Consider the following 26,871-nt stretch of genomic DNA (forward strand, 5'->3'; position numbering starts at 1 on the left):
TTAGAAATTAAGTGTTAACGAGCAGTTGGACAGGTGTACCTAATAAAGTGGCCGGTGAGTGTATATACATACATATATTCTTAAAAACACACAATGCAGACCTTTACCACAACCTATATGTGTACTTAAGAGTACGAAATGCATAAATTTGTGTTCTTTGGTACCTGCAGTCTAGGATGGGCATATAATTCATTGAGAAAATCCATGAGCAGGTCTATCTTTAGTGTGCTGACACACAGCACTACGTGTTTCTCCGTCTGTGCTCTGTGGCGGCTGTAATTCCCTCCAGACTTCTGTCTCTCCATCCACAGGTACATCAGCTCCTCAAACTGACACAACAGTAGACTGAGTAAAACCCCCAATGGAACATTCAGAGATTAACCGAGATTATTTCAGCATTGTCCTACCTGCAGAGGCAGCACCACCAGAGCCACACAGATCATGATGACCACCAGTAGCTGCGAGGGCCATATGCGGGGGGTGACGTCTCCAAAGCCCACGGTGGAGAAGGTGACAATGCAGAAGTAGAAGGAATTGAAGAGGGAGAGATTTTTGCCTGCTCGCTCCAGGTGCTGGATTCCACATGTGCTTTGAAAAACAGGTTAGATATAACCACACAAAGCCATGTACTCTTCACATAAAGCAGGAATAGTTGATAGGTCAAAAGTATAATGGAATATATCAATATGTAATACCGTTATTTAAGTAATTAATATGCGTTGCAAAAAAATTAAAAGCTTTATATTTTATCGGTGCTGTCAAACGATTAAACATTTTTATCGTGATTTGCATTAATGTCATAGATAACTAATTTTATCTATTCTAAATGTCCCTTGATTTCTTTTTGTCCCATTATTTTTTCTCAGTTAAATGCTCTTATCAACATGGAAAAGTGGAATGGATCTGCTTGCTTTGTGCAAATGACTTTTTTTTATTGAAAAACATGATCAGCGTATAGCCTACTGTCGTGTTCAATTTCACATGTAACTCTCAATTCTCACTTGGAGCAAATAATCTCTCACACAATGTAACACTGTCCATCAATATAAGGGTGAAAAAATACTTTGACTTTTTGCGATGGTAGCTCAGTTCACAACGACAAAACCAACAGATCACTTTGGTCTCATCAATGGAACCATTTGGCAACTTTTTTAAAGTAAACTTTCCATTTAGAATATTACTAGCATTCATTTTGCCGTCTCACGCTCAAAACTCAAAACTCAAAACTAACGTTACTACTCTTTGGCCGGCTCGCAAGCCCAAACAAGTGTATATGGCGTGCTTGTTGTTTTGATTCCAGTCTTCTACTATATTTATACTATATTTCATTTACCTTCTGATTAGTTAGTTAAAAAATAAAAAAAGGCTTAATTTTAGGTTTCCTGGAAAATGTAATTTGGTACTAATTGTAGGAAAAACATAGAGACAAAGTTCTGAGGTTGTTAAGTAATATAAGCTCAATCTCTTGTGAGTTTATCATTGATTTCCCGAAAAACTTCCTTTAAATATATCTTTCTTTTAAAGTAAACATAAGTCTAAAGTGTACACTAGCTTAGCATTTGTAAACAATCGGAAGCAAATAGTATTGTTTTTCAGGTTAAGTTCATTCGAGGTTTAATTCACACTCAATAGCTTAAAAAGTCCTTAAAGAAGCAGCCTCACCCAGTGAAGACCAGGCAGAGCAGGGTGCAGATGAGAATTAGGACCTGGTTGAACATGGCTGAGTTGGTCCTCTGGATTGCTCTGTGGACATCATTCTACCCATGCAGGAACAACAGCCTACTTCAACATTTGGAGCTAAAACCTCAACTCTGCTTATATGAAAGAAATATATCAAACCAAAGGTTTTCTTTGAACATTGACGTCAGATCTGTCAGGAATCTCTCACATCATTATTGCAAATAGAGTTTACATTATTGTTCTGCTCTTAAAATGCTTCCTGTTGCAGCAATACTAAGCAGCATGATAAAATGCAAAGAGGACTGCAAATAACCCCTCAGAGGAAGCTCTCAGGGTGCAAGCAATCATCAGAACTAAAACAGCAGAAGGATTTGTGTTGTCAGTAGCAGCCGGCATGCCACTGTGAGCTAAAGTGTCTTGGATTAACAAAGTCATTACAACATTGATTAAAAACATGTCATTTACAGAAACAATTAAGTTAATGCTTTTTTACATACGATCATGTTCTCCAAAGCACACTTGGCCAGCCAGCAGTTGAGAAACACGGGAATGAAGATGTTTCTGATTGAGGGCCAGAAGATCTGAGGATAAAGTGAAACATTTCATCTCACTTATGGATAACATTTAACTCAGTTTCATTTCAACAGTCAACAGTCACACATTAACAAATGCACACCATTGGGAAATGCTGTATGCATTGCAGCTTAAATGCTTGACCAACAACAACAATCTCCTCTTATTATCCAACATTTTAACATCCAAAACGACTGCGGTGCAGCTTGCAGTTTCAATCCATTTACATGTGTAGTTCAGTTCTCTGTGTCTGTGTGATCCGTCTGACTTAAAATACTTTTTTAGCTGCTATTCTCGAAGCCTAACATAGCACGAATATGAAAACAAGATAAGGCTTTATTTATGATCGCATGCTAACATACTCAGTCGGTATGCTATTTCAGGGGGATGAGGGATGATAACATTCCCCTTGTTAGCAAAATGCATGTCCCTTACTAACCTGCCACCCCCCTTCTCCATCGGCTAGAAGCACAGAGAGTACAGGGCAGAGGGGTTGTCTATTAACACATTCATTGTTATTTCTGACTGAGATTGTTAGAATCCATGGCACTGAAATATCCGTAGCCTAACTGCTGTGCTGTTCTGTGTATTGGCAAACCCATGGTGCTGTCCGTGGTGCTGAACTAGCAAATTAATTTGTACTTACGTATTTGTGTTTTCTCTGAGTATTTCAGTGTTGCCATGGTGAAGGTTTTACCGTAATGATGAAGGGAACGGTGTTGATCATCTCTAGGAGAAAGGACACTTGGAATATCTGCTCCCAGATGTTCCCCTAAATTAAAAAAAACACATGCACAGACTTTTTAACACAATAGACATTGAGTCACTGCATAGATGTAGCTCTTAATTTTAGTCAGTCACTTTTCATGACCACTTAATCCTTCACCTCAACCAGATCCTGTAATTACCTTCTCTCCTTAATGTAGCCATGACAAATGACTTTGGCTAATTACACCACTTTTGGATTGTCAATCTCAAAGAATGTAAGTGACTAATCATGCAGATTGTATTACTGACGTGCATAAGGTGTCTATGTAATTATTGTGTGTGTGGGTGTGTGTGTGTGTGTCTTACCTTGTAGCTCAGATACATTAGTAACATAGTCTCCAGGAAACTAATGATGGCCACAATCACCTGCACAAACCAAAACAGGGAACATGAACACAAGCTCGAACAGAACGACCATTTCCGAACTAATCCTGTCAGAATGAAATCCACAGTGTTGGCAAGGACCGTTCAACCGGTCAAATATTTGAAGACCTTGGTTCAAACTCTTCAATTTATAAAGGTTCTGTTTCTTCAAATTAATTCTTATTTTCCTTTATACATAGTTAGTTGTGACTCACTTGAATGGCCCAGACAGGAATCTTTCTATCCACCCAGAAGATCAAATCCCTGTCAGACAGTGCACACCGCTCTTGCATTAAGAGTCAAAAATAAATATCCTTTACATCAATCAAGAAATGCATTACAGTATAAGTAAGAGATACACGCCATCAAAATAAGACAACCTATCAGTTATAAGCCTATCAGTCTAATCTTTTAATATGTTTAGATGGGCATTAATCGAGTAAGAGATTATACATGTGACAATCTTTCCAATTAACATGTCCAACGTTGATCTCATGCCAGGTTAAGTTTAATGATTGCAGGATATGAGGTAAGATACCACACAAAGAGCTGAATGAGCAAAAAAAAAAGCGTTGCTCCCAACAGAGGCTACATAATAATTTTCTACTTATTTCACCCTATTAAGAGAAATCACACCTTCTGCTGCTTACCAGTTAATTTCCCTGTCCTGCACGGATCCGTTCCACTGGCAGTCGACACTGCAGAATAGTAAGAAAGAAAAAAAGAATGAAAAGTTAATGAATGTAGGCATTGTATTGCCATTGTTTTAATGTGTTATCTCTCTTATAATAATTTGGACTGTATGTTAGTGCTTTTGTTGACAATGGACAAACCACTTGTTGTTGCCACTGGGAGCGTTCTGCTGTCCTGCGCTGGGACTGGCACTGGCGCCTTGACCCGGGTTATCGGTCACCACTCGGATGGTATAAAGCAGGCAGGTGAGCAGCTTCAGGGAGAAGTTAAACACACGAATCCGAAGGCCTAAAGGCGAGAGAGGGATCCATTTTTCAAACAGATACTCACTAAAAAGAACTTTCAGTCATTAGGCACAAATTTGTCAGTATTGCATTTATTGTGTTGACCTTTAAAGGAACCTTTCAATTATTCAACATCCACTTTAGTAACGTGAGAAGATGAGTTGCACCATCCACTTACTTGATCTTTGGTTTTTGATGAAGAAAAGCTTCAGACGTTCCTTGAAGGTGTTTTCATTCACATAAAACTCCACCTGCACTCTGACAGGGACGAGAAGGAGAACAACTGTCACACAGAATCACCAACACAAACAGAAGAGCCATGCAGATGTTTTTTTTCCAAGCCATTTTGTAAGTATGATATTTTACACAGCATGAATATTCATAATGATGTTTCTCTAATCAGCTTCCCGAAGAGAGTTTGGTAATTATCTGTCTCTGACTTTGTTACCAATTACTAGATGCTGTAGGACATGCAGTGTAAACCAAAGGATCCAAAGAGTAGCTGTTACAGTATGGAGGATAATTTCACCCAGAATTCAAATTAAAGGATAACATGGTACATAAATCCTTTTTCTAAATTATTTTTGTACCCAGAATAGTCAGGCCATCATTTAATGATAAAGAAAAGTATATAGTAAAATGACATTGATTTTTAAAATTGAAACTTATCCACCCTTGAGACCCTGCTCTCACAAGTTGGTCTTTGTGTTATCAGTCTTTGTTATATTGTTCCCACTGTCATGTCATGTAGATTCCTGTTTTATGTTGTCATTCATTCCCTGTGTTAATGTTTCCCTTATTTGCTCTTGGTTAGGTTTTACCCATGTTCTTTCTGTGTTCTGTGTGGAGTTCCCAGTTTCTTCTTTGTGTATGTTTCATGCTCCAGCTTTCTGTTTTATTTTGTAGTCTTTTTATTTCTCCCGTGTGATTTATTGTTGTACTTCCTGTCTTGTGTTTTCCTGCCTTTGTGATTGTCTGCACGCACTGATGTTCCTGCACCTGTTCCTCAGCCCTCTTTTCACCTGTCTCTCATTACTACATTGTTACCTTGTGCATTTAGTCTTTTTGCTTTCTGTGTCTGTTGTTGGTTTATCGTCATTTGTTGTCAGTCCTTTGTTGAGAGAGCGCTGCCTGTGCTAGCTGTTTTTTGTGTTCCTGGATTTCTCTGGGCTTCTGGGCTTTTCCTGTGTTTGGATTGTTTTAGTACAAGTTCTCTTTGTGTTTTATAAAATTATTCATAAAACTGCTGCTCCCTGCTTGCCTCTCTGCATTTGAGTCCTAGCATGAACCATTTAAAATCCATATCAGGATTTTAAAATTCACTACGGATTTTCAAACTGCAACTTCACAACGTCACATTCGTCATTTCAATATTCAATTTATTTTTAATTTCCCTTGCTTCCATGTAATTTTAGAATAAACTGAAACAAGTGAAAACAAACTTTCCTGTTGGAATAAAGAAAAAAAGTAAAACGAGGTTTTCATTCAAGTTACAATACATGTTGATTTGCTGGGTAGGGATACAGCAAAAAACAAAACATAGGTTTTAGGGGAGCCATCTGGAGTAACTTTTCTTCTCTGAAAATATATTTCCTCTTTCACTTTGAAAAATTTTGGTTCATTTAGAAACAATAGTAGACAAGTTGAATGTTAATTTGTAAGACAAAGCCAAGCACAGTAAGGTTATAGTCAGTCCCAGCGACTCATACAGTAGATAACATGGCAACACACAGACAATCTTTACACTAGTATAGTCTTCACAGTACCGCCTGCAGAAGAGAGTGCGGACAGGTAAAAATGACAAGAGTGCAAGCATAAACGAGATTAGGCAAGGCAGCTTCATTTGTTTAGCACATTTGAGCATCAGGGCAATTCAAAGTGCTTTACATAAAAACAATTTAAATTAAATTAAATTAAAATTAGATTAGAAGAATTTGAGGAAGGTTGTGAGGCTGCGAGCCTGCTGTTGCTGCAGTAATCCCAAGTTTCAGCATGTGGCTGAAAGGTTCACAGTGGGAAGGAAAAGGCTGTGTGGGTTGCTGGGTGCACAGGCATCCTTTGGGTGTGCACTGTGACAGCTATTTCAGGTCTGTGCGATGATAAAGCAACGTGAAAGAGTGGTGAAACCCTTACAGAGATGAAACAGAGGAACACCGAAAGAAATCTTCTGCGATGAGATCTGAAAACAGCTGTCACATCTGGCCAGCAGCGCGACAGAGATGGGCTCCGGCGGAGGTAAAGGCACTTCAACTAAGAGGTGGCTGTAAGGGTCCTACAGATTGCTCTTTGTCTCTGTGTCTCACCCCTTCACCTACCCACCCACCCATTCTCACACACACACACACACACACACACACTCACACACACACACACACACACACACACACACACACACACACACGCACATAAACACACACGCAATCACAGACACACACACGCAATATCACAAACATACACACACACACACACAATATCACAGATGTACAAACACACAAACACACACACAATGGTGCAAGTAATAACCCTTGATCAGCTCCTGTTGAGCACACAATTGCATGCAGGAGGAGGTCTGACATTAGTCATACAGCGGTGTTACATTGACTTTCATGCGCTACTGTGGGAATATTAGATCTTTTAACACAATTAATTCTGTAAAAGTTCTGCAAATGCAATCATCTTGCAGCTCTGGAACAGGCTTTTATCAAATCAACTTACTTTGATGTGTTCATCAACACCACTGAGAGAGACCTGTTCTGAACACAAAGGTTCCAATAAAACCAGAGAGTTTGACTATGATTGTTAAAATATTTTTGGCACCATATCAAAAAGAGCTGAAAGTATTTGATCAATCAATTAGTACATCAACAGAAAAGTAATTGATTAATAATTTGCGGCCTTCTTTCCAAGTAGAACAGACCTAACATTACATTGTCGCAGCTTCTCAGTCTTGATAATTTGCTGCTTTTTTGTTGTTGAATGTGATAGTGAATATATTTGGGTTTTGGACTGTTGTTCGGACAAAACAAATAATAGAATGATAATTGCTAGTTGCAGCTCCAATGTCAATCATTAGTCGATTAAGTGATGAAAAGTATTATTTAGCATCTACTTTAAAACATGGTTAATTTTTTATTTAATTCCCCAATCAGAAAACCTGAAAATTCACTGTTTTTGGCTTCTGAAATATAAATATTGTGTGGTTTTTAACTGAATATGATTTGGTTTGTGACTGCTGGTCTTAGAAAGGCATCACGTGGCATTCAAGATATGGTGATCAACATTTTACAGCATTCTCTGACATTTTACAGCTTAACCAAACTCATTAATGATAATGAAAATAATCGTTAGTTCCCGATTTTATATCAAACGCGAAATATTTGATTTAAAACGGCCAATTAATCAAAGGACAGAAAAGTTATCGGCAGCTTAAAAAGTCGAGTAATTTGTTATGCTTTGTTTCTTTCAAAAATTCCATGGTATTGGCTTCTCAGGTTTGAATATTGGTTGATTTTCTTCGTGCTCTATGATATACACTGCAGATCTTTTGTTTTGTGTGACCAACATTTTAAAACCCAGTCACAATAATAAGTCAACTCGGAAACATGGCATTTCCACCATTTTCTGACACTTTACGAACCGATAGATTAAAAGATGAATCAATAATGACAATCGTTACTTTACATTACAACCGTTGCGTCCGTGACAATAACTGACTACAAGTAACTCTAAATGAATAAACACGCAGGCATTTCTGTGGATCTCAGCAATTTTTGGGCGCGCTTATCAGATTGGTCCATCAAGCACACGTTGTTTCTGACTCTGTTGTCCATCTGCAAATATAGCCTTCATGCATTATTGCAATTTGTCAGCTAAAAAAATAAAAAATATTAACAAAAACACTTTCTCGCAAAGTTGTACCCTCGCTTCCCATTGAAAGCATCCTGCACCAATCTACTGAAATTAGGACATCACGCACGTGGCCCTACCTCTGCCCGGCATCACTGCCAAAGGGGTCCGACCTCCAAGTGCCCACGGACGGATTGACCCAGGTTGGGATGATAATCCTCGGATCCATCGTGCGGGGCACGTGTAGCTGCGTTAGGCAGTCCTAATTCCTACTGTATTCATCTTCTCCACCAACACGCCAGCAGCTCTAAAACAACACACTAACTGTGATTGTCGGAAGATGAACCTAACCCTTTTTTTGGACAAAAAAAATCCAAACTCGCCGATAACAACCAAAAGCTATAAAGACTATAGTAGAAAACGATTTGTAGACAAAGAAGGCTAGTGTTCGATTACTGATTTATTTTAAGGACTGTGTGCTTATTTGTACATTTGTATAGGTTTACAATCTCTCTCTTTCTGTCTCTCTTGCGCGGGCCTGTTGCCACAGCAACATTGCTACAGTATGACAGGAATAACCCTAAGTGATGCGCTTGCAGCATGGTCCACTCCAGGAGCACTGCAGCTCCCGACGAAGCTGTAAACATTCACTGTCACATAATAGATGACTATTCCGATGGATCAGCTGCAGATAAAAAAACTGATTTGTCAATTTATTTTATTTGTTTTTTTACAGATGACATCAGGAATCTTCAACTGCAGGATGATTTATTACAGAGATCTAGAAGTATTTCAAATACGTCATCTGAAGCCTTCATGATTTGTAGCATACAAAGCCCGGAGTCAAGCACTGTCAAGTCTGTTTTTCTGTTTTGCTCTCCTCTCAATAGAAAGCAAAATGAGGGGTGGTGGGGGGGGGGGGGTCTCTCTGTTCTCTGCTTTGCTGATATGTAGCTTCCGGCATCATAACTGACAGACAAGAGCAACAGAAATATGCTATTTCCTTTTTGAATTAAGAAAATGTGGACAAAAGTAAGAGAACAATGTAAGAGGCTCTGTTATCTCGCCCTCTCTCTCTTCTGCGTCCCTCCCATCCCTCCCCCTTTTGTCTTTTCTTTATTTGAATAGTCCGAAGAAGTAATGAAGTAGTAATTTATTGCTTTTGTATTTTTTTTTATCTCATGCAGTTCTGCCTTTGAGAAAAGAACATTTGAGTGATGGAGGATATCTGGCAAAATGTGACCAGTGGCATTTGGGAGTTCGCAGAAGGACTAAAGCCTGGACGCTGACCACTGGAAATCAATCACCTCCAACAACACTACCTACAGATGACAGAGGACAAGTGCATTTGCAGGGAGAGAGCAGAAAAATGATAATAACTGTCTTAATAGGAGCTGAAAGACTAAAACAGCTTCCTCAGGGAGAAAACAGTGGTTGTTGCAAGGACAGCTGGGGAAAGGTTAGATTTGACTGAAAGCATTGGCAGAGCTTGTTGTTTTTTACTCGTCAAATAGCTGTGTCAAATATCAAACAGCGCTGTGCTCTCAAATTTTTGCTGCTGCTGTAATCACATCTAAAATTACATTTGATAATCACTCTCCTGATGTCCATCTGGCAGAAACCAAGCTTACTTACTGAATAAATATCTTGAGGGAACGCAAATATGAGCATATAACTAACTGATCGAGATTGTTAAAAAGCAGCACTCCTTAAAACCACTGCAACAGAAGAACGGGAACACAATTTTTTTAAATTCTCTTAGTTTTAGACTGTAGAGGCAGATTATATCTAAATCCTGGCTGTAGCACAGTTTTGAATCACAGGACGAACACAAATAAAGCTGATCTCAGAACAACAGAAAACTGCTGCTGATCTTGTCCATTGAGCTTACATGCTGCCACAGAGTACCAAATTGAGGGGAAAAGAGGAGACAGTATGGATTAGGAAAGGTAGATCACAACGGGGCTGATGGTGAGATTTTGTGTAAAATTTGTAGAATAAATATGTAATTAGGTCACAATAACATGTTTTGAGCCAGACTTTTTCCAGTTTCAAACACATTCTTGGGGGAATGTATCACACTCACACACACACACACACACACACACAGACACACACAGACACGCACACAAACACACGCACACAGACACACACACACACACACACCTAGCCTACTTCTCAAATCCACAGTGGTTTAGAAACTTTCTCTTTTTCAGCACCATGGACAGCACACAAAGTTTCTCATATTTCTGGCTTCATTTTCTCTTTCCAGGCTGATAAACTCACACCAAAGCACACACACCACTCACGCCATATAACAGAGTTAGAGAGCACTTCAAATGTTACTTGTGTGTTGTTGTGTATGGTAAGACTGCAGGGGGTAGACAAGAGAAACACTCCATGCACAATGATTCTGATGTAACTTTAAAGCAAGTGGGTACAAACACGGAAACAACAGGTAGGCAAAGGGGGGTTGAACGCTAATTCAAGCAGACCTATTTAATGCTGTAAAAAACAATCTGCACATTGTTGTGAAAGCAACATGAACAGCTGTAAGGATCAAATAATCTGTGCCAATGGTCAAAATAAAAGTGTTTTATGCTACTTCGAATAAAGAAAGATCACCCTGACATGACATGGACTAACTGACTATAAACATATTTGGTTGACGAATAGACTTATCAGCTAATCTTTTCATCTTTAAAATGTTTACAGTATTGTCTAAGCAGCATTCAAAAGTCAAACTCTGTTATGTCTATCAGTGTTTTTATACTTTTTCACTTTGAACCATCACCAAAAATAGAAAACATAAAAAGGTGATGTTTCTTTCTCTGACTGTGTCAAACATCAGTGCTCAATGTACTTTCTGTAAGTTCTTTTTACCCCCACTCTGCTGCCTACCTGTCATCATTCTGGAAGCTCTGGTCCCCGAGCAGTAGGTCTCTGAAGCGGAAGCGGGGAGGCAGCGGAAGCACCTCCTCACTCTCCTGCTGCTCCATAGTAAGAGTGGAGATGTCTAAGATAACCCCACTGCTGTTGATGTTGGTCTGGAGTGGTGCTGGAGAAGAGCTAGATGAAGAAGAGAAGACAAGTAAAGAAGCAGACCGGGAAGGAAGGGGGAAAAGGAGAAAAAGTGCAAAAGTGAAGGGAGCTGAAAGGGCAGGGAATGTTAAAAAGGAACATGGAACACAGCAGGAAGGAAAGGAAGTGCAGGTGGTGGACTAATACAAGAATGCAGAAAAGTATAGGGAATTTGGAAAGAAAAAATATACCATCACAAATTGATAGAAAGTATTTCAACCCAGTCTCTTTACCTGTCTGTTTGCTGTTACAGCTCATATTATACATTGTGTTATGCAATCCAGTTACTGTGGCTGTATGCATACATGCATTCTAGTGAATGTTATGAACAGAGTCTTAACTCTGTCTCTTCCTGTCCACAACTTTCATGCTATTAACATTATTAAAAGAAGCATTACATTTGTTTTATAGACTGATACAGTATTTTCTTTGACATGGAAACAAAAGTAGAAATAACGACAGATATAAAAGATTTAGACTTAACTATTATTTTGGTGTGCCTGTTGAAAAATAACTAATTACATTTACTCAAGTTTAAGTTTGAGGTACAACTTCCATTTCATGAAACCTTTACTTGTTGTAGCATAACAAGACTCGAGAGAAGATTAGCAGATTTGTGGTTTACTCTTGAGATGAAGTCTTGGGTAACATTTCAACTTAGTTTCATAGTGTCCAACAAACATCTTTAAAAGTACTTACATTACTTACACTTACACAGCCCTGCATGCAGTCTTGCATGAAAAGATTATTTTACCAGGCCAATATGGCCAGGCCTTGCATGATATAATTATTATTCCCCAACTTCCCAGTAAGTTATTTATGTTCTAAATTCCCTGGAGACAGCTGTTGTTTGGCCGAGGTCAGCTGAGCAAGGCCTATCTGAGACTATTCAAACACACTCTATTCTCCACTTCCTTTGAGGGGAATATAATACATTTTACTTAATTGAATATATCCAGCAGCTATAGCTCATCTTCAGATTTAAAACATATAAAATTATAGAATACAATGCACTGTTGAAGATTAAACCAGTGGTTCAAACATTTTTGACTTGTGACCCCTTACAGAAAAACAGTGTGTAGATAGAGCTAAAATCATCTCGCATAAAAACCCTTAAGATAATTATTATTATAAATAGTTATATATTTTATCCAAAGCATTAATACTAAAGTGTGAAGCAGACATTTTTGCCTCATTTATCATCTGAAAAAACCTCAGATTTACCTTGTAGGCATTTTGGAGGAGGCACTTGACTAAATTATCTAACTGTATATAAAGTAGGTAAAACAAGCTCCAGCTCAACCAGTTACCACAGTAAAATGCTGCTTGTCTAATGAGGTAATATGTAATCATGTATTGCTCCCAGGGGACATTTCTTTTGCAGATCGAGTACTTTTGTTGTTAATACTTTAAGTACACTTAGCTGATAACAATTCTGTTTGAGTGAAGTAGGATTTTAAATCCTGGACGTAGATTCATCTGAATATCAGATCATAACAAGTGAAGGACAGAAGAGCACCATTTGATGACTGCAGATGTTGAGTCACTTCTTCTAGTTCTTATTCAATCACAGCCTGAGAGCTTGAGTTGCATGCAAAGAGAAGAACAGTCGTGGGATGTTACATATGTTGTGAAGGTGAACTAACGCCGGTTGCTTGGAGGCATGAGATGAATTAGAAAGCCCAGAGTTTTGTTAATTCATTCATTCATTAAAGGTCCCATGACTTGGTGCTCTTTGCATGATGCTTTTATATGAACCATAGTGGTCCCCTAATACCATATCTGAAGTTTCTTTCCCAAAATGCAGCATTAGTGCAGAATTACAGCCACTAGAGCCATTCCCACAATGACAATTCCTTAGGATGTGCCATTTCTGAGTCTGTAGCTTTTGAAGAGGAGAGAGGGGGCAAGGTGGAGGCTGGGTGTGTGGCTTTGACCAACTGCCACTTTGCTCACTTAAAAGCCATGATGTTTCTCTCTCATGAGAAAGGGGATGTAACCTTATGACCTCATAAAGAGCAAGATTCCAGATTGGCTTTGTTTACACCTATCACCATTTCTAGCCACTGGGGGATCATATGCAGGCTGGGGGAATCACATTAACGTTAAAAAACCTCATGAAGTGAAATTTTCATGCCATGCGACCTTTAATATTTTACACTCTTTTAATACCATTGCATGAATGGGTATTTGAGATATTACAAACTTCAGCTGCTGGAAGATTTTGCACCGCCTTAGCTCCTTGGTTATTCATCACAGGGATATGTAACAGATGCATTTTGTTATTCAAATGAAGTGTAAGTGGACTGGTGTTCATTCTTCTTGGTTGAAGACAGGTGCTGTTTTCCAGTCTCTTCCAAACAGAAAAGCCCTAAACCTCTGTTTCCTCCATCTCTCCACCTCTCCACCTCTTCTCTCCATCAGTGTTAGTCCTTAAGCTTTTCAAACAAATTTCATAAAAGCTGAAGGCTATATTTTCCCTTGTGGTGAAATCTATCCATCCAACTAAACCAAACAAAACCCAATGGCTATATGGCACCAGTCTCATAAAACACACGGGGCATTTATGGCATCTGAGTGTACAGAACAAAGAACAACACATGTTGCGTTTTAAGCTTTGAGCTTGTTGTCGTTTGACAACACATTCCTTTGTCTTCTTTGGGACTACCACTGTTCATTTTCAACACATTTCAACACTTTTTCTTTGTTGAAAAGTAACACAATGTTCCAAAAAAAACACATAGATGCAGAGCCCAACACATTAAAACATTATTTAATGTGTTAATTACTAGTTCTAGCAATGCCAATTTATTATTATAATTATAATTATTATTATTATTATTATTATTATTATTATTATTATTGTTTTAAATAATATTCAGGATGTAGTACCGAAAGCTGAGACAAAGAGCAAAGGCAATGAACAGCTGAGCACTGAGAACAGTGGTGACAGGAGTACACAGAGTACTAATGGAGCTCTGTAAAAACACTGGTACAAACTCAAATTAGCAGTAGTTTACACACTGAACAACTAACTGAATACCAAAATATTCAAATGTGACATAAAGATAAATAAAGATATTTGGCACTTTTCAGTTTTTATTCAACAAATGTGAGAAGTGGGCAATAATCAAAAACACTAAGTTTTTAATTACATGTCTCCAAATATGATAAAGAGATAAAGATAAAGTCTGCCTCTTTACTTGCTCCTGTCTTGTTGCGTGTCTCTCTTACCGTTGCTTGTGATTGTTCGCGGTCCCATCATCGTGCACAAATGTCTGATTCACGTAACATTCACTGCACATCTTGACCGGTGATCCGGCGCTGCCGTCGGACTGGAGAGCTGCTGTGGTCGGCGTTGAGTCCCCCTTGACAAAGTCTTCTTCCTGGGTTAATTGCATCGGAGGGTGATCTGCCAAAAAAGGGTGGTCACACGGAGAGAAACGCGCGCTCTTGTAAAAAAAAAAACGGGTGATATCTCCCTGTGTGTTGGATGCACACCTCACCTATCCAGGTGCATCTGGGAGGTATGGAAGAGGTTTTTTTTGTCAACGCAGAAAGAGGCTGCGAGCAAAATGACAACTGGCCAATAAACTCGTTAAAGACTCAAACTGAGAGATGCAGATGAAATAATTAGTTAAAAAAAAAAAAAAAAAAAAATCAGGCTGCCAAAGTGCGAGGGGGAAATATAGTGGGAGATGCAGAGGACAGGTCTGCAGCAGTGAACACAACGGTGATGACAGCTTTCCTTCCTGAGGTAGCAGTACACCTAATGACAGTAACTGTTGAATGATCACCCAACTCTTGATGAGAGAGAGAGAGAGAGAGAGAGAGAGTTTAGCACCATCTGTTGGAGTGCTCGGGTCCCTTCTGTTCTCGGAATTGAAAATTTAAAGTTTAAACGGGAACCATTAGCCTATATTTTGACAAAAACTAATCAGCCTAATATGGAAAAAGCAACAATATACAATATAAGCACAAACAGTAGGCTACCACACAACACTTAAAAGGAAAAAATAGCATTAACAGTTTGAAAAGGTAGGCTATTATTTATCACACTACTACTCTGTTAGGCTACATTGTGTTGTTGTTTTATTATGTAGGCCCACACCTTGTTAAACATACTACATCAACACTATTGGAGTGGCAGCAAAGTTTTTACATCCTTTTTAAAGGGGAAAAAAAAAACAATAATAATAAGAAATTTTCTATCACAAGTTAAAGTCCTGCGTTCAAAATGTTCCTAAAAATCATCAATGTATTGACAACAAAATGTACTTATAGTAAACTAACTTTACTTTAAGTAAATGTAGCAATGTGTAGAATGTACATGTTTCTCTCTGAAATGCAGTGAAGTAGAACAATAAAGTAGCATTTTTAAAAGTAAGTGCAACATATTAGCTTGAGACAACCAAACATTTAGGATTCTTGAACTATTGTTAAACAAACTAGTCACAGTTATTCGGTATTATGACAGACAGAAGAATGATGACAAACACAATGGCTGGAAGATGATGAGATGATTCATCATTTCAGTAAATTGTGAAAATCCCACATGTCCTTATGAAGCTAGAGCTTGCTGTCAGTGTGCTGGGCTCAGATTGTTCACCTTCCACACAGAGGAAACCCAGAAGGATTCTCATGCTCTCTAACAGACAGTAGGGGAAGGTCCAGAGACCAGCAGCAGCATCAGGATTAACGGGCCGCCCTTGGCATAAGAGGCAATGCTTACGTTGCAAATTTACATGCAATACCAAAAAGTATGATTGCAGCACAGACAGTTTAGTACATCTGCATGAAGAAGAATCTCATGACAGTTCTTAACTTCTTAACTTCTGACAAACTGGGTTTTAAAATGTTTTTGCAACATGAGGTGGGTTAGGGTTGTAGGGTTGTGTCTGTGTTGTAATTGTATCTTTCAAGAGAGGGCCACTAACGCTGAACAGTCATATAAGGTCCAACAAGGAGAAGAAGCAAAATGACTTCCACTACGCTCCCAAAAGTGCCAAAAGAAGAAATTAACATGAGATGTCAAGAGGAAAGATTGACTGACTGGATGTTTTTTTAGTTTTTTAATGACGCAAACGGTAGCAAGTATAAAGGAGACGTGGGGGAGGAGGGTTATGATTCACCAAGGTGATGGTGGTGTAAGGTTGTTGGAGGCTTTTAAGTTCATGATGGATGTTTGGGATTGCGTCATTCGCTGTAAAAAACTGCTGAAGAAAAGTGACATCTGTGAGTTTATCCCATCAGGGTGTTAGGGTTTGTCAGCAGATTAAAGGAACAATGTTAAATATGTTCAATTATATATATGTATAATATGTTACATTTATGCAATAATTATATGAAACACTTATATGTAACTTACAATAATCATAATGCAAAACTTTTGGAAATGTGGTAATAAAAAAGGAGAAAGAAAATGATGCAGTGGAAATATTCTCATCTCTGCATTCAAAATTTAAGTCAAGTCTAAGTATCAACTTATGATTATAGTGTCTAGCCAAAAGCAAACATACATATTATGCAGAATGGCTCTCTTCACTAATAATGTATTTTATTGTATTACTGGATTAAAAATGTACATCACTTACTTTAATGTTGTGGCTAAAAAGGTGGAAATACGTTTAACTGTATATTATTTTATTACTAAACCAAAAAAGATTCTTAAGTGATTGCAACGTATATAGGATTACCTGTGGGAATTCATAGTAAAAATTGTTGAAATGCAGTGCATTCAGAAAGTATTCAGATCCCATCACTTTTTTCAAAGTTTTTATTGCAGCCTTATGCTAAATTATTTAAAGCATCTACATGCCCATACTAACAAAGCAAAAACAGAATTGTATTAATTGAGAATTGTATTAAAAAGAAAAAGAAAGTATTTAGACCCTTTGTGATGACCTTAATTATCTTTGAGATGTTTCTACACCTTGTTTGGAAGCCACCTGTGGTAAATTAAACTGATTGGACATGTTGTGGAAAAGCACACAGCTGTCTATATAAGGTCTCACAGCTGATGATGTGTATCAGAGCAAAAACTAAGCAATGAGGTTGAAAGTCTGCTGGTGTGAAGGTTCCTAACAGCAGAATTCTTAAATGGGAGAAGTTTTGAACCACTTTTCCTAGAGCTGGCTGCCTGCACAGACTGAGTAATTGGTGGAGAAGAGTCACTCTGGATGAGCTGAGATCTGTGTAAAGATGGGAGAAACTTCCACAAGGACAACCAGTGGCCAGACAAAAGCCTCTTCTCAGTAGAAGACACATGAAAGTAGGGTTGCACAATTAAATCACAGTTGTATTTGAAATTGCAATATGGACTAGTAGAATATCTAAATTGCAGGCGGGTGCGATATTTGTTATTGACAACTTATGTCCTGGCCTAAAAATCTTATCCTACAGACTAAAGAAAACAATCTTTGTTTAGTACAGATCCTCACAAAAAATCTTTCAGTGTTAATAATCATAGTACAGATCCTCACAAAATATCTTTCAATATTAATAATCATAGTACAGATCCTCACAAAAAATCTTTCAATGTTAATAATCATGCCCTCCAATATGGTGAATCATGTCGCAATTGCAACATCAGTCAAAATAATCGCAATTAGATATTTTCCCTTAGATTGTGCAGCCCTACGATAAAGCCTGCTTGCTTGAAGTTTGCAAAAAGGACTCTTAGGCTGTGAGAAACAAGATTCTCTGGTCGGAAAGTGAGATTAAACAGTTTGGGGGGTGTTTTCAGCAGCAGGGACTGGGGGCCTGGTCAGACTTGAGGAAAAGCTGAATGGAGCAAAGTATAGAGGTTTCCTTGATGAAAACCTGGTCCAGAGTGCTCAGGACCTTCCTACTGGGCTGAAGGTTCACCTTCCAACAGGACAATGACTTGAGCACACAGACAGGACAACGCAAGACTGTCCTGGAGTGGCCAGAGCTTGGAGAGTCTGCAGAAAATCTCTAAATCCAGAAGTGCAAAGCATGCCCAAGAAGACATTTGGTAATCACTGACAAAGCTTGAACAAGTAAGTAATAAAGAGTAAAGGGCCTAATGCTTGTGTCAATGTGTGTTTTTAATTATGGGGTCTTTTGATGAAGCAAAATTTAAAATTGATTAATGATTTAAAATTTAAATCATTAGCATTAGGCGACAACATACAAAATGGACAATACTTTGCTGAAGCCCTGTTTGTTATTGAGATTTTTTGGGCGGTATTTATTTTGACAGGACTGCTTGGACATGAAAGAGAAGAGAGGAAATGACATGCAGCAAAGGACCACAGCTTGGAACCAAACCCACGGCCGCTGGTTTGAAGACTGAGACTCTGTATATGGACACATGCTCTACCAGGTAAGTGCTACACTGTGATTTAAAACGAGCACATTCAGGGTTTTAACTGAGCCCCGTGAGGCACTTTAGTGCTGGCATTTACCTTTTACTTAGGGTTTATAAATTATACATTTCTTTGTAATGTATTCTCAGGGTGGTATTACTACTTATATTTAAAGGATCTGACTTCTCCCACTAAGAATCTATAATGTGTAATATAAAATAACCTGAAACAGTTTTTTGAGCTTTTGCCTGACATCATAGTCTGAGCGAGGCAGACTGAACGGCTGCCCTCTAGTGGAGATGAGAAAGAAAACCACTCAAATCTTTCAATCTCTCAATTCACTCAAACCCAAAGATGGCTACCTACCTACCAAATCTTGGTATTACTAACTTTATACAGTTTATTCCATGAAAAAATCAAACAAATCACCTCACATTTTGCATTAAATTCTGCAAATTGTAAAGCTACTAAGAACTATAAATTTGATCATGTAATCTCAGATGACTTGCCTTTATGAAATGTACCTACTGAAGATAAACATACTAAACGTGTATTCATCCTCTATGGTTTGGTAGTGTGAAACCACTCAAAATACACCCTGATCATTTAATGGTTCCTGAATTATGCTGATGAATGTTTTTTCCAATATTGTCACAAGATATAAGATTGTGTCAGACATGTGAAACTATTTAAGTGGCATTCAAAAAAAAAAAAAAAAAAAATAGATTTGCGCCATTAATCTCTTGAATCATAAACATAAAATTGATTTTATTTGGTGCCAAAAAGGTAATGCAGTTTTAAAAAACATTCAAGGTGTGTTTGAAATTTCTGTGTGTGTCACCGTAGTGTCAAATATAAAAAATATCTGATGTCACACTGCTTCCTCTTTAATACAAAAAAATCATTTCCACAGTTAAAAAAATATTTTGACACAAAGGATTTGAAAGGTAGTGTATAGTTGATGTGAATTTGTATGAGTGCCTGGATGGTACATTTTTACATCTTATAAAACTTTAATTATTGCTTGTTTTTGGTAAAGACTCAGTAACTAAACCTGTTAACCTATGTAGACCGTGCAGACTTCCTATTATGTGGAGATCTATTGATGCACACCAGTGTCACACCAGTTGAGTAGCTTTCAGCACACATTCATTGTGGAAGATTATATTGTGTTTTAGTATCATGTGTTGTACTGTGGGGTCTAATTTTTATTTATTTATTGCCAGCAGGTTAGTATTGTATTACGCTGAGCAAAATGTATTCCCCTTTGTGGACAACAAAGAACTTTTTATGCAAGTTGCAATAAGAGGATTCCAGCTATGAACGGGATACTTTTGCTATAATTTGTGTAATTAGGATGCATTCATTTCTCAAAGTAGTTAAACCATCCTTTACCAGTTTGATTTTTGATGCAGTTGAGATGTATACTGTGGGACATTTTGCATTTTGTCTTTTTTTTTGTTTTTGTTGAAAAACTAAGTTTTTGTCAACTGAGCACCATACTCTAATCTGTTAGAACCCTTTATGTATTTATCAGAGAATGAGTTTATTATGGCAGTATATGTTAACCCACGGTGAGATTATTCAGGCTCTTACCCATTACTTCAGAAATGAGAAACTAATAAACAAAATGTATCTGTGGTTTGAATCAGTCTGCTCCTTCAGTGCTGACTGAGGTCACAGCTGTAACATAGTAGGGTCCCTCTCTGAGATAAGTCTTCAGACGGATGTAGTGCTGGCTGCCCAGTATCTCTGCTGCTGTTGATGAACCCACAAGTGACCCCACAAGTTCAAATTTAGCATCTTTGGCCTCCTTTGTCTGACCCGCTGAACGATCCAAAACAAACTCCATGAAACTGGGTGTGCTGATCATTAACTTCTGACCCCACAGCTGAGTGGCAATGGCCTGAAAAACACACACAGATATCAACTGATGAACAGAACTACTACTGGAGAAATGTTGACGGCATTATGCTGTTGTGTAATCATACAAAATACAATTTTTCATTCTCTATTGTTCTTTTACAAGTTATCAACAGGTCAGTAACACAGGGAGGAAATGATGGTAGTTATTCACACTCACACTGAATATCCGCAGAGCCGCACAATGCAGCTCTGGGAACGGCTGAGTGCTGATGTTGCGGATCATGTCCATTGGTTGGTTAGACAAAAGGTGGAACCAGGACTCTGTCAGGGACAAGAGGTCTTCTGTCTGCTGCTCTGGCTGCAATGAAGCATTATAGATTTATAAAATTAGTTTCTTCTGTAATTGGCCTTTAACAACATAAAAAGTGCCTTTAAATATGTGCACACATACCTGTAGAGTAAGAAGATCCGATATGGCGTCCAAGCTGCGCACTCTAAGCTCTGTAGCTCCAGAACTAGCAAGCTGGCTCATTCTTAACAGCACAGCCTTGAATTTTTCTCCTGAAGACAAACAATCCGTCACACTGACCCCAAAACGTCCGCTGTAATTACAAGAACTCGCAAAAATAACAAGCTAACCTGTTTTCTGAAGGACCTGCTTCCCCTCCACAGTAGCTCCAAGTAGTCCCAAAGTGTCCAGAGCCACACCAATCATTGCAGGGTCCGGGTCCAAAACCATCTCAAACACCTTGTTCTGGAAGGCCGGATAGGTTTCACAAACCTGCTGAGGGCTGTCCATTATGGCCAGGTTTCCAAAGAACTTCACCAAACCTATAGGCGTAATGATCGCATTGTAATGCACTGAATAATGCAGAATCACTGTTTTAAATAAGAGGAATACGCCAAATAATCATAATTTCTGCAATTTCTTTGAGCAGTTTTCTAAAGAGATTTACCGGGAAGGTAAAGGGAGGAGAAAGGGTCAGTCTCTGCTCTTCTGATCATGTTGGAGATCTTGTCCATTATACCCTGCTGGGCCAAATACTGCCGGCCATGCTGACTGTGGGCTAGAGTGGTCACCATCTCAATGGCTGTGGCCCTGGAGAAAAAAGACAACAGATACAAATTTACAGAATGATAGAGGAGCAAAGACACTCATTAAAAAAAGAAGGGTTGTGGATGCAATCAAAATCGCAATTCCAAATTGGCAGCTCTCTCTTATTACCTGATCAACACATCCTCCCCAGTCAGTTCTCCAAGCAGCTGAGAAATTAAGCTACTGTTGGCACAGTAACCGAAAGAAATGGGCGATACAGACGAGATTTCCACCACCAGCTGCAAGCAAAAAGAAAAGTTTTTATTAGGGAATGAAGATAAGAGCTGTTTGTGTGTGTGTGTATTAAGATTCCCACTGATTCAGTTAAAATAAATGTACTTTAATTTGTTAAAAACAACCACGTCACATTAAAAAGTTGCCACTTTTGCATCATCAGCCACAGCGAACACACAGTTGAACGTACCTCATACATTCTGTATCTGACAGTGTCACTTATAGCCATCACATCCTTTATAACTTTCAGCAGGTCGCTCTGGAACAATTTGTCTAAGCCAGGCTTGGAGTGACTCAGTTTAGACAGGCACTGGATGGCCTAAGAGATAAAACAATTACTGCACCAACTGCCGATTCATTAAAATGTCAATGCAGGATATTTCAGTCCTTCAGTAGTCACCTGCTTTGCCACGGCCAACTTGTCTTCTCCGATGGAGTGGATCACTGCTCCGAGAATGCCATTGTTGTTGAGGATTTCAGTGGCAGCGTCGGGGTGCTCCGCCATTCTACCAATCTGAAACAAAGAAACTTGACAAGGTCAGTGGTTTACAAGGGCAATTGTACTGTGTGTGTGCGTGTGTGTAGTGCGAGCAGGCTACCTGCGTCAAGGCCAGTATCTTAACGGTGTCATTGGGATGAGCCAGACCGCCCTGCAGCTCCGATCTGTAGTTCTGGGCCAGTGTCACAGGGCTTAGGGCCATTAAGATGCGTTCAAGGATGGCCACACACAGTTCAACCTGCTCCCTGTGGACACAACTTACATTAGTAGTTATGGCGGCAACTCTCCCAATTCTTCTCTCAATTCATTACTCAGAACCTACACTGACATATACACATTGCACTAAAGCCCACAGTAATTCTATCATCAAAGACCAAGAGGAAAAACCAGTAAATATTCAAATAAGCAAAAATTTTTATAAAAAAGTGGAAAACGAAAACACTCAGAATAAGGACAGTGTTGACAATTACAATGTTTTATTGGTTGGCTCTTAACTCCAGCACACATATAAATGATCAAATTAAACAATGCCTATGTAGTTTAAGTGCTAATGCTCTTTCATCTTTATATAGACGTCCACATTGTCAAAAATGTATTTGGGGAGCTGTGTTTAAAACTGACAACGATTTATGCTGTGATAGTTACTAACACCCCACAAATACCCTTAATATGAAAGTCAGTAATGTCACTTTCACTTTAAATTCAACAAGACAGGGTTCTACAACGGAAAACTTCATTGTCCATCAGTGTATTCTTGGTAGCATTGTAGCCAGTTAGCTTGGTAACAATAGCACCCTGTAAAATGCAGCCTTGTTTTCAAGCTAGCCATCTAACTTAACCTACCGGTATCAACTTAGATATACGTGCAGTTTATTGTCCCAAATTCCCCTCAACGTAACTATATCTTAACCTTATCACTCGAGGTCAAATGCCTAACCCCAACCAATCGAGCTGCTTTGTAGAGCGGGTCTTGGCCGTCTGTACGTGGCCATTGAGGCATTTGGGACACTAAACTGACACTAAACTGCATCAACATAGTGTTCAAATAACTGTTAACTGAACTTATACTAAATGCTAAGAGTGAACTGACTCAGCAGTTTGCTAAACAATCCAGTGAATTGGATGCACTGTGCTAAACCAACCTGTCATTTGAGTGTAACAGAGAGAATATCACATGGAAACGCTGTCCGCTCACTGAGTCTCTCAAAGCGCTGAGAGGTAACGACAATAAAGCAGTTTTTAAACTCTGCAGCTCTTCAATTGGATCTTCCACACCGGAGATTTCTTCCAGTAAACTCTCAATGGAAGCCGCCATGACTCCGTATGTAAAGGTAAATACCATAGACAGTTAAAGGTAAATACAATACCAAGGAACGAATCCGCCTACTTTCTTCTTCTTCTTCTTCATAATTTAGGCAGTTCAAACGTAACTACAGGCGCATTGCCGCCACCTCCTGGACTATGTGGGAGGCTCCATTTAATTTGAGAAAGTCTCGTTTTCGGACATTCCTACAACCTGTCCACTTCAGTCTAATACAAATTATGGTAATACTACAATTTCTAGACACCAACCACTCTATACATTTTATTTCCGCTTTTTTTTGTATTTTCCTCTTCTGCAGGAAGGCAACTTTTGCTTTAGGCTACACACAGTATGATCAAACGCTATTCTCTACAACTTTGGCTTTTTATATTCAACCTAATGCATGACCAGTTTTACCAAGCAACACATTATCTAAAAATTATAAATCCATTGTAGAGGAAACGCAAATCCAAAGTACAAATGTAATGCAAATGCAAAATCCAGATATTGTTCTGTTCATTTATGGGATTGTAGGCTACTGTACTAAGAATAAAAACATGCTGGATGTGTATTATTATATAATGTGTAACATAACACTGTATTTAATCACAAAGGCAACACTTCTGCTTGTTATGTGAAAAGGTATTTCTAGAATGTCCATTAAAGGTTGCTGAAGTATGTTATGTTAATGTTGTTTTTGGTTCCAACAGAGGTGTCTTCTACTTAACATTTTCTGCAGTGAGTTATGAACCTTTGCAAGCTCTCAGAAGGAGAAGCCTTAATGTGTATATTTGATGTTGCCTTTTAATGTGCAGCTTTTGACACTGACTGGGTGTTTTCACATTCATCTGCTGATAGGGAGACATTTTCTTTTCTCTCTCCTTAAAACAGACACACGTAACACATATATGTATGCACTTAAAACATGTCTGGGCGGGGTCCTAAATGTTCTTGTGGTATAAAATTAAACCATCCTTCTCTAAATCGTTAATGTATGCATGATGCGGGACACACTCCTATTGATGAAGCATGTGACTGTGGATTGGGGTGCAGGGTTACATACTGCTAGAGTTTCATGAAAGTGGAAACCCTGTCTGTCAGCTAGCATTGTTGAACTAACTGGAGCTGGAGGTCCTCTGGTCACAGACAGCCAACACACACAGAGGAAAAGCAAGGCTGTGAAGGCAGGTGTCATGCAGGTACAGTGTAAAATATTTGCAGCTAGTGAATTATAATGTAAGTTTGATTGGCTACATTTATGATGATTCATACTCCTTTTACTGTCTCGTGCTCCAGTGCTCTCCGTGCAAGCTGCGAACCCACCAGTGGTGTTTCCTCCTCTTCAATGTCCTTCTCTTCCATGCCCTGTTGTTTGGGGCTGATTTTGTCGAGGAGTACCTCCTGCAGCCCACACCTGGGGTCTACACTGATGGCATGGTTGTTGATGTAAGAGAGAAAGCAAGGAAACTAGACATGAGCAACGTCAGGGAGAATGTGTCCCTGGCCTACCCCATCACAAACCCTGATGTCTGCAGTAACTCTGACCTCTTCCTCCTCACTCTCGTCTTCAGCTCGACAGCCAATATCACCCAAAGAGATGCAGTCAGGAGGACGTGGGCTAACCAAACACTCATTGAAGGCTTCCCAATCAGGGTACTGTTCTTCTTAGGATCAACAGAGACTTCTGTGGCACAAAAGGCCCTCATGACAGAGTCTGACCTTCATGGGGACATGGTCCAGGGTCATGCTGTGTCTGACTCGTCCCTCCGTGGCCCAACAGAAAAGACAGTGCTGGCACTGCGCTGGGTGATTGCTTTCTGTCCCGTGGCACGCTTTGTTCTGCTGACTAAGGATTCTGTGTTTATCAACCTTCCTGCAATCGGAGGCTACCTACTCGGGCTGCACAGGCACCCTGAGGACCTTTATTTAGGTAGGGTGATCCAGAGAGAATCCCCTGACAGGGACCCCAACAGTCCAGGTTTCCTACCCCCAGCGCTCTACCCTGACAAGTACCTGCCTGAATACTGTGAAGGGACGGCTTATGTTGTATCCCAGGATGTGGTCCGAAAAGTGTATGTTGCCTCTGCAGCAGTTCGCGCACCTGTGCCAGCTGATGTTTTTGTGGGCCTTTGTGCTCAGAAGGCTGGTGTGGCACCGACCCACAGTAGCAGGTTCTCAGGAGAGAAACATATCCGCTACAACGCCTGCTGTTACCGCTATCAATTCAGCTCAGCAGGAATGGAAAGCCATGGACTAGATACAGTGTGGGCAGACCTGGGACAGAAGGATGAACAATGCTCACTGTTAAAGACCTACTATGGCCTGGTGACCTGCAAAGCCCTGACGTACCTCGACAAACTATCCTTCTAGCAACTCTTTCTACGGACAAGCTGTATCGCACGCTAATTTATAAGGGTATGTGTGATTAGTTAATACCAGGTGAAATGAATACTGACAGATAGTGGGGTAAAAGAAAACCTTGTCCTTGTGTAGCTTACCTGGGTGCCAGTGTTTGCATTTTGCCTGTCAGCATTGATAGGTAAATCTACAGTATGTTAAATTCTTCACACAATGGCTAAGATCGCTAAAATGAGTAAAGGATCAACCGGGATCACTGTAATATATTCCACATGACTGGATTTATGTAAATGGAAGTGCAATGCAAATTTTACTCTTAAATGTACAATAGTGGAATGATTTTAATTTTTTTTCTTTCTTTATTTGTTTGGATTTTAAATCAGATCTGTCTGTCTAAATACAATCCAGTTTGTATGTTTATTTCCATGTCATTAGTCATGTCTGTGCTTTTCCTACTTTGACCTCAGAGGACTAAAGGTATTGTCTTGCCCTTTTTACGCATGCAGTAACAATGAGGGGAGTCAGGTAGATGTCTAAGAAGCACAGTCTGGAAGTGCTGAGACACGGTCTGATCAGGGAAAATCATTGAGAACAACTGTGTGGAGACTCTTTAGAACAAGGACAAATATACGTATGATCAAAACAAGCTCTGGCATCTAGGTCATTTTTAAAAGACATCTGTACTTTAACCTTTCCCCTGGCAAATAAATTATGATTCAATTAAAAAGGAAAAAATGTTTTTACCATATGAATCTGTTACATTTGCCAATAAACTATCACACAATGAAGTTATTCATTAGTCATTCAGTCATTCGTGAAGCTTTACCCTGAGTAAACAGAAGCAAAATTACTAAAGAAGTAACAATAACAGAAGTACTTTGCACATTTTAACCTAT

The 26,871-nt window shown here is 39.1% G+C and overlaps 3 protein-coding genes and 1 long non-coding RNA gene across 5 annotated transcripts in view; 2 read left to right on the plus strand and 2 right to left on the minus strand.

Annotated features, from left to right (window-relative positions):
• The window catches only part of kcnt1 (potassium channel, subfamily T, member 1), a 29,050-nt gene extending 13,947 nt beyond the window's left edge, over nt 1-15,103 (minus strand). Inside the window, exons 1-12 of one of the 2 annotated variants that reach the window (XM_034897210.1) lie at nt 14,523-15,103; nt 11,109-11,276; nt 4,540-4,619; nt 4,218-4,365; nt 4,035-4,082; nt 3,600-3,648; nt 3,328-3,387; nt 2,951-3,025; nt 2,178-2,261; nt 1,663-1,757; nt 408-588; nt 165-329 (exon numbers count right to left, since the gene is read on the minus strand). In XM_034897210.1, coding sequence (XP_034753101.1) covers nt 165-329; nt 408-588; nt 1,663-1,757; nt 2,178-2,261; nt 2,951-3,025; nt 3,328-3,387; nt 3,600-3,648; nt 4,035-4,082; nt 4,218-4,365; nt 4,540-4,619; nt 11,109-11,276; nt 14,523-14,689 — 1,320 coding nt within the window. In that variant the 5' untranslated portion in view covers nt 14,690-15,103. Of the gene's footprint in view, nt 1-164; nt 330-407; nt 589-1,662; nt 1,758-2,177; nt 2,262-2,950; nt 3,026-3,327; nt 3,388-3,599; nt 3,649-4,034; nt 4,083-4,217; nt 4,366-4,539; nt 4,620-8,347; nt 8,511-11,108; nt 11,277-14,522 lie in introns of those variants that run through there. The other variant, XM_034897211.1, reaches the window with a different exon arrangement.
• Nucleotides 11,413-19,639, plus strand: LOC117959891. The gene is made up of 3 exons (XR_004660022.1): nt 11,413-11,423; nt 13,167-13,169; nt 19,557-19,639. It is a non-coding gene; the product is annotated as an uncharacterized LOC117959891 (long non-coding RNA).
• A 208-nt stretch (nt 19,640-19,847) lies between these two features.
• On the minus strand, nt 19,848-23,718 carry psmd5 (proteasome 26S subunit, non-ATPase 5). Its single transcript, XM_034897246.1, has 10 exons — nt 23,457-23,718; nt 22,415-22,559; nt 22,216-22,329; nt 22,006-22,134; nt 21,711-21,820; nt 21,442-21,584; nt 21,125-21,316; nt 20,937-21,046; nt 20,703-20,843; nt 19,848-20,525 (listed from the first exon to the last, which is right to left on the minus strand). The coding sequence occupies exons 1-10, from the start codon at nt 23,654-23,656 to the stop codon at nt 20,268-20,270; spliced, it is 1,542 nt and encodes a 513-aa protein (XP_034753137.1). The 5' UTR covers nt 23,657-23,718; the 3' UTR covers nt 19,848-20,267.
• Nucleotides 23,719-24,435: 717 nt separating this feature from the next.
• On the plus strand, nt 24,436-26,605 carry LOC117959869 (putative UDP-GlcNAc:betaGal beta-1,3-N-acetylglucosaminyltransferase LOC100288842). The gene is made up of 2 exons (XM_034897258.1): nt 24,436-24,816; nt 24,914-26,605. The coding sequence occupies exons 1-2, from the start codon at nt 24,811-24,813 to the stop codon at nt 25,985-25,987; spliced, it is 1,080 nt and encodes a 359-aa protein (XP_034753149.1). The 5' UTR covers nt 24,436-24,810; the 3' UTR covers nt 25,988-26,605.
• The last annotated feature ends 266 nt before the right edge of the window (nt 26,606-26,871 follow it).

This window comes from Etheostoma cragini, chromosome 16 (genome assembly GCF_013103735.1).
Source record: "Etheostoma cragini isolate CJK2018 chromosome 16, CSU_Ecrag_1.0, whole genome shotgun sequence".
In the NCBI taxonomy this organism is placed as follows: Eukaryota; Metazoa; Chordata; class Actinopteri; order Perciformes; family Percidae; genus Etheostoma; species Etheostoma cragini.

Coding starts and splice junctions, on each gene's coding strand:
- psmd5 (XM_034897246.1), bottom strand. CDS start 23,656: ATGGTATTTACCTTTACATACGGAGTCATGGCGGCTTCCATTGAGAGT. Junction 22,330..22,414: donor AGATACTGGCCTTGACGCAG/GTAGCCTGCTCG, acceptor TCTTTGTTTCAG/ATTGGTAGAATGGCGGAGCA. Junction 21,821..22,005: donor TCAGATACAGAATGTATGAG/GTACGTTCAACT, acceptor TTTTGCTTGCAG/CTGGTGGTGGAAATCTCGTC.